This window comes from Lagopus muta, chromosome 9 (assembly GCF_023343835.1).
Source record: "Lagopus muta isolate bLagMut1 chromosome 9, bLagMut1 primary, whole genome shotgun sequence".
Taxonomy (NCBI): domain Eukaryota; kingdom Metazoa; phylum Chordata; class Aves; order Galliformes; family Phasianidae; genus Lagopus; species Lagopus muta.
Genome location: NC_064441.1, coordinates 21,219,114 through 21,238,752, shown reverse-complemented (window position 1 = coordinate 21,238,752; position 19,639 = coordinate 21,219,114). Strand labels below are relative to the sequence as shown.

Genomic DNA, 19,639 nt, shown 5'->3' with positions numbered 1-19,639 from the left:
GCCCAGGTCTGATCCACTGCTGTCTTGAATTCCTGTTTTGGTTGTGTTGCTTCTGTTGTGTTGGTTGATGAGGATGTGCAGAGGCTATGCCATACAACTGGGCTTGTCTATGGAAAGCAGCTGGGATGCTGTGATTGTAGTGGGTGTGTGGTGGGTTTAAGTTACGTGCATCTGGAACAAATGCACACTTTTCATGTTGGAAGAGGCACTGTGGTTGATTTTCTGCAGTGTTTATGTAAAAACCAGGAACGATACATTTTGGATGCAAAATTTCTTTTTTTTCACAGGTTAAGTATTGAATGCTTCTCACTTACAGTCAGTTAGATCACACATGGGAGGACAAAACAACTCCAAAGTCTTTAGTCTCAAAAGTTTCCATTGCCAGCAATGGACGTGACAGCAGGAACATCTAATTGCTTGCAAAACCATCAGCTATTCTAACAAGTGTGGCACTCATTTACATGCACAAAGAGAGGGGGGCTCTTCCCTGCCACGCATGTACAGAATTCCCACTGGAGTTTGAGCTGCACACACACAGCTGAGGGAACAAGGGAACCATTGTGCACACATTGGCAAATTGGTGAGAGATCCAGCAGAGCTGCTTCTCCAGCACTGCTGGGTCGAGTCTCGAGGAGCTTGGTGCAGTGCTTTAAGACATGTCCTGTTTCACTGTGAGAGCCTGTCGCTGGGGAAGCAGTCCTTGTTCTCTAGTGGAGCAAGCATCTGGGCTCACTGCCACCACAGGGCACACATGCTCTGCTTCCTGACAGCCCCAAGTTGTGTGTTGACAGAGGTCTGTGACATGGACAAGCACCGAATCAAACTCAATGCCTAAAACAGGAAATAGCTTTCATAGCTGAAGATCCTTGCTATCGTTCTTGTCTTGTGAATGAGTGTCTACATAACTCCAAGCTGAGGACATCTCTACAGAGCAGAAATCTTTTTTCAACAGATGTCTGTTAGACTGACTTTTTCAGTTCAGATTGCACCGAACAGCACATCTGTATCTAGAAATAGGAGCAACTGAGTAATGAGCCCACAGTCCAAACCCATGTCAGAGTTTGTTCAGGCTGCCTACAAGCTGTCTAGTAGGAAGCAGCTGTTAGTTTCTGAGTGTTTTGTGAATCATGGAAGGAAGAAAACCATTTAATTTAGCAAAGGCAGTGGTAAACCAGTGGCCAGCCCACGAACTTAGCATCACACAGGAGTGACATTTATATTGTGACAGTAACTAGCTCTCATAGCCTACTGCAATTTCTGTACATAACCTAGTGATAAAAGGATGAAAAGCTTCCTCTTACCTTTCCAGGAGTCCCATTATCCTACTACTAAAGGGCACTTCTGCACTTCCAGAATTTCCACTAGGAAGAAGAAATATTACCTCTGCTGCACATTATGCATTTGGTAAAAGCTTAGGAAACAAGGCAGGAAAGGGAAAAAGAACCCCGTTAATGTGTCTCTCCTTAAGAATAGAGGAGATCCTGAGTACCAGGAGTGGCTCCTGTATTAGGGTTTGGGTGCTCCTCTCTTATTAGATTAAAAACAGCCACACTTCCTCAAACTTCAAAATCTGAATGGAGTTCTGTTATTACACCTAGGAAAGATAAGATGAAGATATCTGAAAGCACGAGCTCACTTGAACTCATGTTAGTATTTCAGCAGCACAGTTCATTTGGTGTGTGATCAGAAAACTGATCAGCTAGATTCATATTTTTAAATCATTTTTCTTCTGGGAGATGAAATGATGGGTACTTTGGCACCAATGCAGGTCGTGGCTTCTATTTTTGCTTTCAAGCTGGGAGGCTCTTTTGCTTGTTAACTGCATTCATCAGCAGGTGTACATAGGATGTCAGCAGGTCATCCATTTTGTAACCCTGTTGGAAAAGAAAGAAGTCTTAAGTCTCTCAAGCAGCCCAAGAAGCAAAAATAATTATTATTTTCTCCTTGTTTTTCCTTCTTAGATGTTTTCCTGAAGGGATGATGTCTCCTCCAACAGCTGCTGCTGCTTTTATAACCATTTCTCTATTTTTCCCTCTGCTCTTCCTTTCATAGATTGACAAAAGTTTACAGAGCACAGCTCTGCTGGCACTGTCATATCCCTGTAATTCAAACCCAGAATTTATTCTGTAGCTACAATCTTGTCTAGACATTGGGAGGCTGGGTAAGATGTCCTCCAGGGGTCCCACCCAACCCTTGTGGTACTGTGATCTTATACCTGGGAATCCAAGCTTCTCTGAGAGAAGTTAAACCCTAACAGTTTTGAGGGTTTTCTTTACAGTTTTACCTATAAATATCAGTACAGTGATGCTTCTCTCAGTCTCAGCCGTCTGAAACCAATCCTAAAAGAGGATTGTACCATTCATGTACCAAGCAAAATCTTACAAGATGGCATTACTGCACAGTGGATCAAACCAAGCAAGATGAAGACACTCTGACGCAGTTCTGTGCCTAAATGCAATCTTTTCTATCTCAGGTAGAATTTTTATGTATGGGAAGAATTTGGGAAGTGACCTTTTTTCCTTGTTTCTGTAGCTTGCTTCTTTGCATCAGATGGCATTACAGAGCACTAAATTGGTTCTAAACTGCAGCTGTACTGGCATAACAGTGAACGGGTTATCTGCACTGGTTGTGGTGGTCTGGCATCCTGTTTTGGCATCCTGTTTGTAGCTGGTCTGGACACAAAGGAAAAACGAGGAGCTTTTTGTTGGTAAGTGAACAAACTCTTCTTACCAGAGATGTCTCACATAAGATCCGGCTTCCTCGTACCAGGTTCCCTATTGTCATGTGAAAGAATGTGCTCCCACTGCTCCAATTGGAGATTTTATTAAAGGGGTAAACTGTTAAAATTTCCTGTGAGGAGAAACACATTGATTTGACTGAACTATTCAGCACTGCTCAAATGAAAATAGGCTGTCACATACAAAAACCTGAAGAGAAAGAGCTGTCTTTTTGTTCCCTGTTTCTTTTATAAATACAGAGGATCAAGGTAGGCCTTACATCCAGTCTGATGTATACACTGAGCAGTCTCAATCACACTGAGACCTCCTCTTCTTCAAAACACTGCCATCACATTTACAATAATCTAAAACTCACTGGATGATTCTTCTCTTATTAAAAGCAAATAGTAATACTTAGAAGCTGTTTTTGCCTAAGAAATTGGTGAGACCAGACTTTAGCCAAGTTGGAGGGCTGGTGAGCACTGTCATTTGGCATGAGCTTTTGGAAAGTATGCATTTCCTGCAAAGCATTTGTCTGATGCAGGCTCCCTGTGCACTGCCCATCCATGATCCAAGTCTGTTGTGATTGCTGCTTCTGTTTTCAGAGGTGCCCCACACTGATCCCTTTTCAGTGCAGAAACTGCAAAGGAGTGATCTGAGGCTATAACATTTCCTTTAGTTTTGCATTGAAAATAAGCAAAGGGATCCCAACCTCTCTAGCACTGAGAGAGAAGATGCTATTGCTGTCTCTAATTTAGGAGGCTCAGTTGCTTAGATGCTTGGGAAACAACTGTTACCTTTGTCTTCTGATGTATCAGTGAGACTCCTTGCTTGTTGATTGCAATCAGCACAATCTCTGGGAAATTTGGCTCAGAGGTTTGCTAGAACAGAGAAGGTGAAGAAATTATCAGCTGTGATGCATTGTGAAGCACTATCAAGTGCTTCTTGTTCTCTTTACCAAATAAATAATGGAACCTAAAGCTCTGCAGTATTATGAAACTGTTTCTGAGGATGAGTTTTTGGCTAAACAGCAATGACTTACTCACTGCTGCATAAAGCAGAATCGGGTTTGTTATTTCCCAGACTGACAGTGGGCTTAGTGGTTGGCTGCAGAATAGGTTGTTGGTAAGAACTTAGTGGGCAGAAATTACAAGCAACAAGGAGAGAAAGTTCCCTGTGGGTACCCACTCTGAATGATGTTTAGTACAGTTCTGCTCTGAGGAGAGAGTCTCCAGAGATAGCAGCATTCTGTTGTGGAGAACAGTGACAGGACAGTAATCCTGTAACTAAAAGAAAAGCCCCCCACCTGCTACATAGTCATAATATTAGGTATTACAGCTGGTTTTAATACTATCTGTGTCACTGCTATGTTTTACAACTGATCCTTCCTCAAAGGTGAAGGTAGCAGCATCACTTATTTGCAGTGTACTCCTGTGTTTGGCAGTTTTGTCCCTTCCAGAAACCAGGAACTGGGATGAAGAACTCATCTCCCTGCTGTCAAGACATTGTGTTTTCCTTAGGGCATGATGGGAAGCCAGTTAACTAATGTGTTATTACATAGTAGGGAATTATGTCCACATCCCCTAGTGCTGGTCTGCTACCAAAGCCAGACATCCAGGCCTTTGCACCTACCTTCACCTCAAAGAAGGCTGATCCAAACGTTGGCCACCGGTATATGATTTTCAAGAAGGCAATCTTGGCCTCATCCACAGTTTTTCCTTCATGTTTGGTGTATGCTGCAGTAATGCTCTGTGTGGGAAAAAAGGGATACACAGCCTAGTCAGTTGGAGATAGGGAGGTTTCCATTGTCCAGCATTAGCACTAGAGAGAGACTCACACTGTCAGCCTGGTCACTCCTGTGAGCGCTGTGACAATGAAAGCAGCCTTGACAATGAAAGACCATCCCATGGGGCCAGACCTCCCCAGTGTATCTTACTCATGTGTTGGGAAGTCTGTGAGCTCAAGGGAGCAGATTCCAGGGCAGAGGGGCAATAGGGGATGAAACAAGACTCAGAACACTACTGTTCCCAACAGACACAGATCACATTTTCTGAGGTGGACCCTCCAGCTGTATTTGAAGTACCTGCTGAATCTTTCTTGCCTTTCTGTGAATGGAAGAGCCTTTTGCCATGAGAAGTAGTAGTGCAAGGTCACTGATTTGCTGGCCAACCTTTGAACTATTTAGCAAGTTCTAATTTTCTGTTTCTGAAGAGCAGAGGCCATCCAGGCCCCTTTCAGAGGTTTGGTGGAGATGATGCAAAATCTGAACTTTAAGAGGCATAACAGTGTTCAACAGCATCATTATACAGTGCTTCCGAAGTCTCACATCAAAGAAGGAATGTGGCTCGATGTAGTTCTCTCCTAAAGCTCTGTGGGATCAGTATGATTAATGGAAGCAGTGCTGGTTTTCATACCTTCTTCCACTCATCTGGTGAGGTCACTCGAAGCAGATTGCTTGGCACCAACTCCTTCAGGATTTTGGGGATGGTTGCCAGCTGTGTGCGGTCGCTGTTGAAGCGCACTTTATAAATCAGCCCTGCCAGCTGGACAGCTTCATCTTTGGAACAGTTGTGGTAGCCTCTGAGGTACTTGGGCAGCTCCTGGAAGAGACCAACTCTGAATCCAGGCAGAAAGGGCTGAAGCAAACAGTGACTTAATCAAGCTAAACCTGTGAGGTTGGGGTGAGAGTGTCAGCAGGCACGGTCCAAAGGCATCCCAAGAACTTGTGGCTCCTTCTGGAGGCTCTGCAAATGGTCATGGAGGAAGATGAGTACCTCCAAGGAATGACTGGATTAAGGAGCTGTGTTGTTATCATAACCATACAGCTAAGGTGTAAGCACTGTGTGACCTTAGTTTGTTTCAGAGCCTCAGCAGTGCTGCCCTGTTGGTGAGGGAGAGGGCAACATTCCAGCACGGTTACTTTGTCTGCAGAATTTCTTGACTGGGGTTGACTGCTGTCATATTTGTGCTTTAGGGAGCTTACCTGGTGGTAATGAAAAATGCAGTCAGCTTTCAGGTCCTTCCCAGGAGTTACATTCAACCACAGCTTTCTCATGAAGTACACTTCATAAGCTACAGACATAGTAGCACCTGAGGAAACAATGTCTTATTAGTGTCCCCTGCATCTGTAGAGCTCTGCCTTTGTAATTGGATTGTGAGTTTCTTTAGAAATACAATTCCATTCTTAATAATAACAAAATAACAAACAAAAACATCCACAACAAAATAAACCCACAAAAAAAAAAAGAAAAAAGAAAAAAAGGCAGTTTTAGATGACCAAGGAACTGTGGCTAGTTGTCAGTTCCTGGACACCAATCACATAGTGCAGCAGCACTGGGCTCTTCAGCAATGGAGAGTGAGGCTGAAGGCCCCAGCAGTGAGTTGCTGTGTCTTGCTGCTGATGACAGGCTGCTGTCTGCTGATGTTCAGCTCACTTGAATTCTGTTCAGGTACATTCCCCAGTGGCTGTTTTGCAGAAATTAATTGTGTTTTAGAGCACTAACATCTCTATGCTATATTTTTCAGAAATCCTGGCAGCTGCAACAGCTGTGAGGAGAAGAGGGAAGCTAGAAAGCCTTAGATACTTAATGCTTCTGGAAGCTGAACCTCACTGTCCTGAAATAAGCAAAAGGCAGCATAAGTAATATGAAATTGGAGTGGAGTTTGAGTTTGCTGTAGATTTCAAGATGTCAGCTTATACGTTACAATGAAGTCAAACAAGTTGCTGTTGTTAGTATTGTACTGGTTTATGCTAACTAAGTGTTCCCTTAGCAATGCAACTTGTGATCTGGTATCACCAGGGAGTAATCTGGAGAACAATTTTCTAGTGACCCAAGGAGAAAGAGCAGCACAGTGGAAAGAACCTATATCTGCGTGCTGGGCGATACACAGTCTGGCACTGCATGAGCCTTGGATTATACACAGGATCAATCTATCTAACTTGTGTGCATCCAGATGTGTGTCTTGGGTGGAACAAATCAAATATTTTGTATAATTTTAACATTCCTGCAGGGATTCCCAGACAAAGAGATTCTGGTACTTCCAGCAGCTGGTGGCTGGCTGCATGAGGTCGCTGGGTCTTACTGCTGGTGCAGGCAGAAATCACATATGTACAAATAAAAATGGTAAAATCAGATCCTGTCAACACGTGGTAAGATGGAATCAATCCTATTTGCTGTTTTCCCAGTTCCACGCAGTATCTCATGCAGCTTCTTGTCATGCTGACTGTCTGCTTACCATCTTTCACTGGCTTGTTCCTCTTGGTCCAATCTGTCAGCTGCCTCAGTGAGTCAAAGAAATAGTCTGCTTCATTCTGACTGATCACCTGGAAGAAGCCAAGTGATGAAGAGGAGAAAGGAGTGATGAGCAGAGCACTGAAAATACTACCTGTGCCAGCATACCCAAATGCAAAGCTGAATTTGCTTTTGCTTTCCCTGTCTAGAACAAGAAAGCACAATTATGGCAGGAAAGACAGAGGCAAGGGGATACAAAGGGAAAAGGAGGAGGGCTTACACAATTTCCATTTCAAATGGAGTGGGAAGTTATTCCATTCTCTGCTGCTTTTTCTTTCTAACTTCCTTACTGAAAGCAAGCTGAAGATGCCTACCTTATTCCTAGTTACCTCCTAGGAAAACACTGTTGTAAGATTGAGTAAGATATTTGGGTTTCTCAGGACCACAGCAGAAGATCAGAAGCTCCTTCTGCTTGTATTCAGTACTGCTTTTGCCTTGGTCACAATCCTTATGCAGTTCCAGAGAGAAGAGTCATCTCAGCAAGGCAGCCAAACTGAGCTTCAGCTCATACGAGGCAAGTTTTGAGAAACTAGAGAGAGCAGTGACTGGTGCTGGTCAACCACAGCTCTCCCTAATGCCAGTGAGTACTGCAGGTATGCAGCACATCTCCTGGGTAGAGCCTGAGGCAAACAGGCTGCAGCGTGCAACATGCAGTTTGCTACCATCCCAGCAGAGCAGCAAGAAAGCCTCTGTCCTCTGTCAGCTTTCAGTGCTGCTTGTGTACCAGCAGACTGATAGAAACTCTGCGTGTCCTTCCAGCTTCTTCAGAAGACTCAGAATGTAGGCTGTAGCCCCTCAGAAAGACAGCAGCAGTATTGACCTGCTTTGTTGCCCGTTTTCAAATATTGTTGCTTAGGTGGGATGGGAAGGAAGCAAGAGAGGCAGTCTGGCAACCCCACCGTAGTTGAGAAGTTACCTTGTCTGCAATCTTGACAAAGAGGCTGAAACCTTCCCAAGAGCTCAGCTGCAACTTGGAAGCGATGTTCTGACACAGAGTCCGGTTTTTGGTGTTTGTTCCCACATGAAATGTCTATGAGACAACAAGACTTTTGTTACACAGAGGAAAGGAATAAGTGAGAACACTGAGTATCTTGAAATATGCTCCTGCAGGAATATGTGTTGGCTGAGAAAAGAAGTAAGTTCTCACCTGCTCTGTTTCATTGGGGAAGCAAATCTTGTGTGAGATCTTAGTGTTGTTCTGTAAGATGGCCTCAACCTCCACAGGATGAGGTGCCCACTTCCTGGAGCCACTCCTGCAAAATGCCACCAGCAGTGTAAGAGAGATCAGTGTGAGAGAATTGATCTTTGAGGAGTTCAACAGTATTTCATCCAAACAACAGATTCCATGTGAAACGCTCAGTGCTGTGGGAAGCTCTGATGGACCTTCACCCCAATGCAAATTCATTCTAACAGCAAGAAACAGAGGGGATTATTAGCACATATATTGAATGCCCTGCTCTGCAATGAGGCTGTGTGAATAAGGCACCTTCCCAATCAGTACCATCACCCCTTCTGTGTCTTCAGCCAGTTTTCCATACTGCTACTGAAGTGTGAAGGTGGCGGCCACAAGGAGCACTACGTTTTATTTTAACTCTTGCATCAGCTGAAAGATTTGCATAGAGATTCAAAATGAATATTACAGCTCAGAAAAGTGTGGGCAGCTGTAAGAAGCATTACAGCTTACATAGGAGCTGGCAGGTAATCACTGACTCATGAACAGCCCTAGTTCTTTGAAATTATATCTCAGAATAGCGCTGCCCTTTAAAGCAGAGGAACTGGACCTTAAGTATGAGTCATGCAAAAACACTGGTATGGTCAAAGTAAGGACAAATGTGGACTGCTACATTTCTGGGGCTGGTATTTTCCTGTCCTCAGTGGCACAGAGCAGCCTGCTGGCAGATGGTAGGCACTGTAGCTTTTATGTGCCAGACTTCTCTCAGGTGAAGCACATCTTTCAGAAGGAGACCTTCTTTAGTTATGTAGATGTGAAAACACTTTTCTCCATTAAATACAATAGCAGTTCCACTTGGAAAAGGAAAGTCTGTGATCCCAAGTTGAATGGTATGTACTCTGGTGCTGCACAGGCCCTGTTAGGGGCATGTGCCTGCCCTGCTCTGTCATCATTTTGCAGTTGTACTTGATGATCTTTAAGGTCTTTTCCAACGTTAGCATTTCTGTGATATATTCCTGCACCTGAGACCAAGGAAGTGTGGGCTGGAGGCACAGGGCCACCTCCCATTGTAGCCTCAGCTGAGAATTCAGTGCCAGCTTAACACCCATCAGGATGCTCTCTGGTTACCTGGCCAGGAGTGTGGGGATGGAACAGTAAAGCTTTTTGTGGAGGGAAAGGTGTACCTGAGAGCTCAACTGGCTTCCACCCCATGCAATTGTAGGTCAGTCCTTCAAGCTGCCTGCTCTCCACTTCCTAAGGACAGCAGGCTACTCACAGAGAAATCTTGAGTGGGTACAAGCTTAATCTTTGGAAATAAACACTCTCACAAAACAGCATTTTGTCTTTGTTAATCTTTCCCTCCCCCACACTCCAGATTTGGGGTATTTCTGCAAAGAGATCTCTCTCTGAAGTAGTCCATTATGTTTTCCCCTCACTGTTTTCTTCACTCTAAAGAAACTCTATAGAGCTTAGCAGGGCTTTGAGCATGAATAGCGTATGATATAGGAGGGTGACAAATTTTCAGTGTTCTCCATGGAAAGAGCAATGAATAGCATTCCTCGCCGTGCATTTTTTCATGCACTTCAAAGGCAAGTTCAATGTGCACTGACATTTCCCCGGCAGCACAAGACTCATCTCCTGCAATGGGGACAGCAAATTCCTCTCATTTTTTTGTTGCCAGCCTTTTCTATGCTGAGATTGACAAGGGGGGCAGACAGGACAAGGATGATGTCTGGTGCTCTGAGAAGTGCCCTGGGGTGAACAACCATGGAAGAATCAGGGCTTTGCTCATCTGGGTTTCCTTAAAGACTAGAAGTTAATGCTCCTTCTGAGCATGGGTCTGCCTTGCTTCACAGAAAACCAACAGAGCCACATCAGCACTCAGCAGATCTCAGTGACTTCAGTGGTGTTTCTCACTGCGAGTAACATGCTCAGAGTATGCTGAGGTTCAACAGAAATCAAGACTGATCCTCAGACACGTGGTGGGGATAAGGCCATGTCACCAAAGGAAAGCAAGGTCAGGACCTCATCAGCGATTCCTCTGGGTTTCATTTCACCCCATGCCTTGTAGTGTTTGACATAGCCCAGCTATAGGGATGAAGTGATTGTATGTGATACTCAACTTCTTAAAATGAAAGAGTGAAACTGTGACTCAGACCTCTCTTAGTGGTTCTGAATCCGTAAGAGAATTAAAAGTAACAATCATTTTAAATAAAAAGGTTTAAGAAGAGAAATGGAAGCAAGAGTATCAACATTTTAGTCCCTGTGGTTTTCCAGCACCTGACAGATGATGTTTGAGCACTTGGGGATGCATGTATCACAGACTGTTTACCTCATCACTGTCTGAATCCTCCGCTTGCACTCCAGGGCCAGTGGCTCTTTCTGACGTGTCTCTATGAACTTCTGAGCATGTTTCAGCAGTGACTTGCTGGGGGGGAACAGGCCAGTGCAGAGCCACAGGAGCTGCCAGCCCTTGGTCACGCTGTACCTGTGAGCACAAAGCAAATAGTTCTGCTGCAGCCACAAATAATTCTTCCTTTGACCACAAAGCAGCTATAGGGTAGAGACACAGCCCTATCACGGTACTTTGTGGCATTCAGCAGAGAGCTGCAAATCAACAGAGCTTTCACACAGGAGCTGACAGCCATTTTCTGTGCAGTAACCACAGCCGTATGTGAAGATAATGCTAAATCCTGGCTGATAAATATCATGACAGTTGTAAATCTCATGAATAAAAGATAAGCTCCAGTTTTACAGTCATCTTGGCAGCAGTGACCTTGCTATCATCCTTTTGGAAAGCCATAGTTACTTGGATTGGGCTCCATCAGCTGTGTCTGTTTGTCTGGTGGCCAGCCTTGCTCAGAACACAAGCATTTTACTTGCAGTTTACTTTCCCTTACTCATGTTCCTGCTCTCAAAAAAAAGAGCAAGCAGATGACACTGGGTAACGAGGTACTTACTACTCACATAAACACTAGTTCCTGCCCATGGCAGGGGGGTTGGAACTCTTATCTTTTAAGGTCCCTTCTACCCTAAGCCATTCTGATTTCTGCTGTCTCTGCACCTGTGAAATCTCCCAGCTGAAGCTCTTGTGGTATCTCACCCTCATCAGCACGAAGGGCTGTGCAGCCAGCAGGTGGTCAGTCACCCTGCTTCCACAGCCAGGAGTGTAACATATTCAGCTGTGTCCCAGGAATTGCTCCTAAATGCTGAGCAGTGTGGAGCAGTTCCACCTGAGAAGCTGGCAGGTCTACCTCTGAACAAGCACCACGATGCTGCTGAGTAAAGAGGTCCTGGCTTCTTTATTCCCATTTATTTTTCTGCTTTTGTAGATAGAAACACTACTTAAATCCTTCTTGTATTCTCCAGCTCAGTGGTGTTTGTGTCTGTGTGGGAGCAGGATGTGGTCCACAGGGCAGTAGCCTGGGAAGGATGAAAGATTTGTTGCTGCGGCTGTTCTAATGAAAATATATGGAAATAGCCACCTTTCAAGCACTGTTTTTTCCACATCAGTGATCCCCCTCAGAACACTGAATGACTCACAAGCCCCAGTTAATAGAGTACAGCAGGAATGGCACTGGCACAATGGTTACAGACTATGCATTAAGCTTGTAAGATTTACTGCATGCAAGGAAATTTACCATCTAACGGTTAAACACAGAGTAAAGTTTCTGCTAAGTTTTACATTTGTGCAAAAGTAAGAAGATGGAGAAGCTCCATCTCAAACTTTTGCAGTGGTACATGGCAGCCAGAAATTGGCAAACTGTTTTGTTAACAATTAGAATCGTTTTATTAGTGTTTTAAGCATCTTTTTGCAATTCAAAAACCAAGGAATTAGGTCAAATTACCTTTTCCTAGGTGAGGAAGCAAAACTGTGGCCTGTTTCAGAGACTTATCCATGCACAGAAGCCTCTGTAACCAATGCAAGCCAGTAGTGTGAGCCTATTGATACAGCTGTTCAGAAGGATTTACTGGTGGTAAAAGATCCAGATTGCAGGCATGTCCAACCTATGGCAGCTAATAATTAGCCCTGCCCCTCTGCCATCGTGGCAGTACCTCTTCCCTGCACAGCAGCCTGGCCTGGCCTTATGTGTGCACCCATCACTCAGCAACAACCAAAATATCAGCCCAAGACAATTCCTCTTCACACAGTGCAGCCCAGGCAAGCCAAAAGGTTGAACACCCATCATCTACAGTGAACTACATGTTTGTAGGATGGAAACACTGCTGTTGGGAAGCTGAAAACGAACACAGGACTGGGAGAACAGCCACTGAAAGCACCCAAGAACTCTGCAATGATGTATTTTCTCACCAGGCTGCCTTGCAATCTTTCTCACCTCACACTGTAAGGGAAAGTGTCAGGCCAGCACGTGTGCACCCTCCCCCCTCAGTGTTCTGGGGAACACCGGTCCCCAGAAGCAGGGTTTTATCCCTGGGTGAGTACCTGTTCCTGTTTTCAGTCAGTTGCTTCATGATCTGACAGTAAATTTCATCCCGCAGGACCTCTTCCTTGATAGCTGCCACAAATATCTGGTCAGTGACTTCCACAGAGGAGTGTGTCTGCTTTGATGGGTAGTCCCCCATGAACTTCATGATGGGTGACTGTGCTGTTAAGGACAAAAGCAGGACAATCTGAAAGGTAAACAGGAGGTATCAGTTGGATTCTAACGTGTTAAAGCGCTCTGTTGGAGTCTGAGGGGGAAATATTAAGATGAAGGTCTGGAACTGATTCTCTGCCCTTCCCTTTCCCTGTATAGCAATTGCTGCTTGTCTATGACTTCAGCTCCATTAACTGTTCTGGGCATATGTAATAAATCTCACACTCTCCTGCAGCTGTGTTCCCAGTTAAGTGGGTCATCACATGTTGTGGAGCACTGGGAGGGAACAGGACTCTTCTGTGAGAGAAGGGAAACAATGCTAAGTGATGCAGAGCTCTTAAACCCCCCACTCCTCCTCATCTGCTTAATGTAAGTCTGCCCCCAGTATTGTGGATGTGGGATTATCTCAGTGGAGGTGTTCCATGGAAGAAGCTCTTCTTTCCTCCAAGAGTTCTCAGGTCCCAAAGGGAAAAGCAAAAGGATATCAACGAAGGCCTGACAAGCCACGTCCCGAACTTCAGGGTCTGTGCATGCTGCCTTCAGCAAAGGCTGTTTTAAGGGATCCTTAGAGTGTGCCCACAGCTGACTGTGCCCACGAGATTTCTGGAGAACAGCTTTGCTGATGGATTCCTTCTCAGGAGTTCTGAAAGAAGACAAGGGCAGGCAACACAAAAGTATCAGATCGTATTGCTATGAACGTTATAAAAAAGACTCGTGTCTTTCCCAAGCATATTCCTTCTCAAGACAGTGATCTTCTTCGATAATACAAGACAGCAAAAATGGGAAAATGCAGCTTCTTTACAATACAGAAAGGAGAATGCTTGCAAAGAGGAGAGAAGTTTGGAAGGCTAAATTTTCTCAAATTCTGATGTCTTAGATGTTGTATGTTAAGTGCCAGCTGGTAAATGCTGAAGAGTGGGTGGGAGGTAAGCACAGAGCCTGCTGGAAATAAAGATAAGTTCCAGCTAGAATTCATCTGCCCGTCACATTGCATTTCTGCAGACAAAAGGGAGAAGGAGGTGACGTGCCAGAATCTCTGCACGTCCAAAGTTACACTTTGTTACAGGGAACAAAAAGAAACCCAGTCAGAAAAGGATTCCTTTCTAATCGATCTTCAGTGATCCTTAACACCTAGAACTTTCCTCGTGCTCGCACTGCACAGGGAGCTTCACCTGAAGTGTTCATAGGAGAACTCCTCCAGTGTGTAAGGCTTCACTTTGAGATCCTCTTCATCAGGCTCCTCTATGTAGGAGTTCTGCGATGCTGTCCTCCTCTGGTCTGGAGACATCATCAGCAAACTCTGGAAGGACACAGCCATGTACAGATGTCAAGTGGACAGGCCCCTGCACAGCTGTCCAGTGTTACTCAGCATCTGCATGCAGGTGGTGCACATTACGAGGTGCACTCTGTGCTGCAAGGGGTGAGAGACTCACAAACTGACTTCATAGACCTAACAGCAGTGGCCACCAAGATGTGGGATTATCTACAGCACAACGTGTTCAAACTGTACCTGCAGTTTGGGTTTTTTTTGCCCACTTATTGAGCTTCATGTTAGCACAATACCCAATATACTGTCTCCAAAACTGTAGAAAAAAAATATTAGCAGTGATCAGTGGGAAATCTTGTGTTCACTCTCTCAAAGCAATTGTTCTTTTAAAGCACCCTGTTATGCTTTGCAGAAAAATCTGTTTACGAGGATGGACAGTGATAGGACAAGGGGGAATGGTGTTAAACTGAGACAGGGAGGTTCAGGTTGGATATGAGGAGGAAGTTTTTCACCCAGAGGGTGGTGAGGCACTGGAACAGGTTGCCCAAGGAGGCTGTGGATGCCCCATCCCTGCAGGCATCCAAGGCCAGGCTGGATGTGGCTCTGGGCAGCCTGGGCTGCTGGTTGGTGACTTTGGTGACCCTGCACATAGCAGGGGGTTGGAGCTGGATGAGCACTGTGCTCCTTTGCAACCCAGGCCATTGTGAGTCTATGATTCTATAAAAAACACTGCTTTTATGCAGGAAAATTCAACTTCACACCTATGATCAATTGCTATCAGCTCCAGGTACTGAACTCCCTGATAGCAAACAGATCATTATTTTGAAAGTCATTGCTTTGTAAAGCTGCAGCCTTCTCCTAGTTTGGGCTAGGTTTAGTTTTGTTTTCAGACAGTTCAGACAGGGCAGAAAGAAATGCTTTTGCATCAGTGGGAGACATAGAACTTGTCTGACTTTGGAGGAGCAATTAATTTCCACTTATAAGTTTAATCACAGTTAACCATTACTTATCTTCCAGTCTCTTCAAAGAGATTGTACAGCTTTTCTTACCAGTACTTGACTGGAGGGCTTTGTGAGAGTAGGAATGATGTACATCTCCTCCAGAAATACATTCCCTGTTTTGCCTGTCCTGTCATTCTGGGCATAGATCCAGCCAGAGTTTGCATCTAGCCTTTTGTCCTCGGTCAAGATTAGCAAGTCTCCCTTCTTGAAGGACAGGATGGCAGGGTCTTCTGGAATACAGAATAAGGGAGTACTGTTCAGGCTTGACAGACCAATAAAATGCAAAGACGTTTCAACAAGAAAGACAAGAGAACTGTATTTTGAAGTCCTGAATTCAATTAGCAACAGTAAGTGGTTTGTGTAAATACAGCTAATCCTCCAGGAACACTTCAGAGAAATCAGTTACATTTCCTATGCTGGCCTGATTTTTGATTTCAGTGAGGGCAACAGTAGAACTCCATGTGAATGAAATGGTTGCAGAATTTGTGTCTAGAGCTGGCAGTAAAGCATGGAAAGAAATTTTTCTGGGAAGTATTTCCAGGGAGCCCAGCTCCAGCTTCCTACAGTAAGCAGGCTGAGTTGTTGGCCACTGCAAGGTCCAAACAAAATAGGCAAGTAGAAAGTAAGCTAATTTGTAAGCAAATGATTTGAATCACACTGCCTTATGCTCTGTACTACTCCGCTGACCACTGTATGTTATTCCTGGAGCAAAGCAACACTTGGCTGAATTTCTCCCACTTCTCTTTAAGCTCTTTTTAAACTAGTGCTGTCAGTTCTCTCAAGATTTCTTCCTTCTAGGACTCACCTTGGGATTTTTTCTCATGCATTGCCACAGCAAATCGTGATCTCTTCTTTAGCCCCTCCAGGAACATCACCACCAGCTCAGTAATGACAATGCTGTTCACAGACGTCAGGACAAACTCTTCGGCACGAAGGGTGATGAGAGTGCAACTCTGTCCAAATGATTTCACTGCCCTATGTATTATCAAGTAGTTTGTTAGAGAGCATTGAAAAACATTGAGCTATCTGCAATCACAGCCGAGGTGGTAGACAACCCCATGGATCCTAATTTATAATTTATGGCTCTAAAGGACTGAAGTGGTTTAGGTTCTCTGGGCTCTACAATGTTTTGTACAAAAATACTTCACTCTAAACAAGAAAACACTCTTCTTATGGAACAACTGAGCAATAATAAAATCTCATTTAGCTCCTTACACTATTCCAGCTCAGCAGTGTCATCTTTCCCTCCACTGATTGGGAAGATTCAGCCATTTCATCATTTCCTTTCTAGGCTGCTCGGAACACGTCCCTCTTGTTTCCCAGACCCACCATTCCAGGTTCAGATGAAATCACTTAGGGGGACGGCAGAGAAAATATACCACCCTCTTACATGGAACCTCATTCTGAATACGAACAGGGCCTTCAGATCTTGCCTTTCTGGGGCACTCACCTGTTTGTATGGATGCCTGTTATCTCTGGGAAGGTCAGCTCAAGGAGCCGCTTTTCTGACTCATCCAAGAAGCAGATACCCTTCCAATTTACAGCAAGTATAAAGTGGTTCTTGGGCAAGCTGGGACCTGAAAATGCAGAAAAATAACACCTCCTTATCCATGCTGACATCTTCCTGTATTGAACTTACATCTGTCCATGTCTCTTAGGATCAGGGTATTACCTGAAAACTTTGTGACTTCAAAGAATCTGGAGAAAAGCAAAGGCCACTGGAAGCGAGCAAAATCTACAAGTTGTTCCTTCACAGCCTGACGGGAGAGCCGGTCCTGTGTGTATGGGGCCTGCAGAAAAAGATCACCAGTTTTTTCTCAGCGAGTTCTGATTTGCATGATCTAGAGACAATCGAGAGCAGGTCTGCTCCAGGAGGGTCCCTGCAGCCCCCTGCTGTAAGTGATGTCAGCAGTACCTGAGGAAATTCACACTGGGAAGCCTCCAGGCACAGAGCTTCATGCAGCTAAAGCTGCCTGTAGGCATGTGGATTCCAGATTTCCCTCAAATCTCCATTGACTGATCAGAATCTAGCACATTTTGGGTGCCGTAACAATTATTCAGGTGCTATTTCCAGACTAAAATGGTATTTCATCCCATGCCCGTCTTGACTCCATTAAAAGAGACTTTATTCAGACATTTAAATATACGTCACTCATCCCGGCTCATTGTTGAGCCCTGTATGGAAGAGTGAGTGGAAAGGTTCTCCTTGCTCCCACTCCTATTTGGAATATGCAATCTGAGGTGGTTTTTCTTTCCCTCAATGGACAATTCATCAATGGAAATGGCAAAGGAAGCAGAAGCTGGTGACTGAGTGTGGTTCCCCAGCAGTGCCAGACAAATCTCTTACCTTAGCATGTGCGTAGGTGATAAGGCTCACCCACTTTTCCAGGGGCTTGGACTTCAGCTGTTTCACTGGGATGCAGTCATGGAGCACTTTCTGCACAAGCTCATTGTGGATAGTATCTCCAAACTGGATGTAACAGTACTTGGCACCTATCTCCACCAAATCCTCCTCCTGAAACAATTAAGCCATTAAAAAAGGGCTGGAAAGATGTCACAAAGCCCAGCTAACCTTGTTCAAGCTTGAAGGCAGTTTTCTCCATTTTTTTCTGGATAACTCTTGACAGCCACCCAGCATAAGGGATCAAAGCATCAAAGAGATTATTAGCAAAGATATTTTAAAAGGACCCAAACTGCCCCTCTGAAACATGCCTCCTGCTGTCATGTGAACTGAATGTTGCAGGCAAAGAATTATTACAGCTGGCCATGCGACAGCTGGCACAATCACCTGGACTGCAATTGTCCATAGAAAGGAAGAGCTGTGCACAGCTGCTAGAAACTTTGTTCATCCTCTTGCTTTTAAATGCACAGGAAATGTTCATTCAGTTTGCTCTCTCTAGAGGAGGATAAGGAGACACACCTTCTCACAGCGGTATTCTCCAAACCGGATCCCACGAATGACCTGGTGGTAAATGAGATCAGTGCTGACGGGATCCTCCTGGGAGTTGTGCCATGGGGTGAAAATTTCCTTCCGAAAGTAAAGTCTCCAGGGTGCGTGGCGTTCATGTGTGCCCCGCTCCTTCACCAGCTGCTCACACTGAGAGATGGCATCCAGGACATGATCCCGTCCTCCTCCCAGTGACCACACCTGGAACAAAGGGACGCTGCATCTACTGGCATGCCTGCATTGCATCTGAGTGGAGGACAGCAAAGCTAATGCTCCCAACACAAAAATATAAGTATCTGAAAAGGTGGGTAGAAGGATGTGGAAGTTGCACTTTGGTAATTACGTGTATTCTTATGTGTAGGGGTGCTACTGGGGAAAATTAGTTGGAAGGTAAAAAGGCATTGCTGCAACATTTGCAGTCTGCTGGTTGTCTCCTTGTACTTTTGCTCATCCCTTGTATATCCCCTTAAGGATCCCCCATGCAAGTCTTCCTGTAATTTAAACTAAAATGATCAGAGAATTGTAGAAGCCTGAGAATTGGAAGGGACATCTGAAGACCATGTAGTCCAACTCCACTGCAATGAACAGGGACACCACAGCTGGATCAGGTTGCCTAGAGCCATAATGTCTGAACTATTATTATTATTTTTTTTGAAAATGGAGCCTCAGTGAGATGTCAAGATGTCACCCTGTTGTGTACATCTGTTCTCCAGTATTACTGTTTAAAATAAAAAGGCTAAAATGCCAGCACATGAGCTCATAATAGCAGCACTGGCAAAAACCACAGCTTTCAGTGTATGTGCCATGTGGCAGGGACTGCATCAGCAGTACTGTGACACAGGACAAGAAAGTTGTGTTCAGCAGTGCAGGTGGGAAGTCCATCTTTGAGCAGGCACTCTATCGTGTGAGACCTCCTAGTTTCACCCTACTGCATCAGCTCTGAGTGCTGCATGCATGGCCAGCAGGGGTGGGATCCCAGAACAGGGCAGGAACAGTACTGCGCTGCCCTGGGATTCAGCTGGTGTTCAGAACTGATTTGATTCAAACTCTGGGACAAGAACAGGGCTATGTCCAGGAATCAGAGGTAGTCCTCACAGCAGTAAGTCTACAGAAAGAGAAGACAGCTTCAGTTCTACTTTTCTACACCTTACCTTATCAAACACAGCAATGTAGAGTGAAAAACCAAAGATATCCTTCAGTTTGGTTTTATCTGCTATGAACTGACAGATCTCTTTGGCAATGGAAGCAGAGTCTGCAGGGACAGTGATGCTCTGGCCATTCATCAGGGTGACATTAAACATAATGGGTTTCTTCTGCTTTGTTGCCTGCAAGCCAGAGGTAAATAAGAGAAACAACTGTGGGCAAACCTTATTTTCTTAAAAACCAAAGAAGGCATTTACATTTAGGAGTTCCATACTCTGTACGTTCACCCTAGTCAACACAGTGAACCTCCAAAGCTCACAGTTTCTTATAGCAAGTCTTAAGTATAAGTGATGTCCCTGGAGCAGCACTGGAATCCAGTTTCCAACTCCCCACAGCTCAGGGGAGCTGATCGAGTCAGGACTCAGAGTGAACTGACAGATTCTTCCTGAGGCCTTTTTAGCATGTCGACTTCTGGGTGTAGCCTCTTGTGCAGCAGCAGAGAG

General features: G+C 44.8%; 1 protein-coding gene across 1 annotated transcript in view; it reads right to left on the bottom strand.

Annotated features, from left to right (window-relative positions):
* Nucleotides 1–54: 54 nt before the first annotated feature.
* MYO7B (myosin VIIB) overlaps nucleotides 55–19,639 on the bottom strand; it is a 50,014-nt gene continuing 30,429 nt past the window's right edge. Inside the window, exons 30-49 of the mRNA XM_048955352.1 lie at nucleotides 19,145–19,318; nucleotides 17,967–18,194; nucleotides 17,394–17,561; nucleotides 16,719–16,836; nucleotides 16,497–16,623; nucleotides 15,852–16,021; nucleotides 15,095–15,276; nucleotides 13,951–14,078; nucleotides 13,264–13,421; nucleotides 12,625–12,778; nucleotides 10,513–10,668; nucleotides 8,157–8,262; nucleotides 7,926–8,039; nucleotides 6,954–7,041; nucleotides 5,701–5,807; nucleotides 5,132–5,317; nucleotides 4,350–4,466; nucleotides 3,515–3,598; nucleotides 2,731–2,850; nucleotides 55–1,874 (exon numbers count right to left, since the gene is read on the bottom strand). Coding sequence (XP_048811309.1) covers nucleotides 1,791–1,874; nucleotides 2,731–2,850; nucleotides 3,515–3,598; nucleotides 4,350–4,466; nucleotides 5,132–5,317; nucleotides 5,701–5,807; nucleotides 6,954–7,041; nucleotides 7,926–8,039; nucleotides 8,157–8,262; nucleotides 10,513–10,668; nucleotides 12,625–12,778; nucleotides 13,264–13,421; nucleotides 13,951–14,078; nucleotides 15,095–15,276; nucleotides 15,852–16,021; nucleotides 16,497–16,623; nucleotides 16,719–16,836; nucleotides 17,394–17,561; nucleotides 17,967–18,194; nucleotides 19,145–19,318 — 2,769 coding nt within the window. The 3' untranslated portion in view covers nucleotides 55–1,790. The remainder of the gene's footprint in view (nucleotides 1,875–2,730; nucleotides 2,851–3,514; nucleotides 3,599–4,349; nucleotides 4,467–5,131; nucleotides 5,318–5,700; nucleotides 5,808–6,953; nucleotides 7,042–7,925; nucleotides 8,040–8,156; nucleotides 8,263–10,512; nucleotides 10,669–12,624; nucleotides 12,779–13,263; nucleotides 13,422–13,950; nucleotides 14,079–15,094; nucleotides 15,277–15,851; nucleotides 16,022–16,496; nucleotides 16,624–16,718; nucleotides 16,837–17,393; nucleotides 17,562–17,966; nucleotides 18,195–19,144; nucleotides 19,319–19,639) is intronic.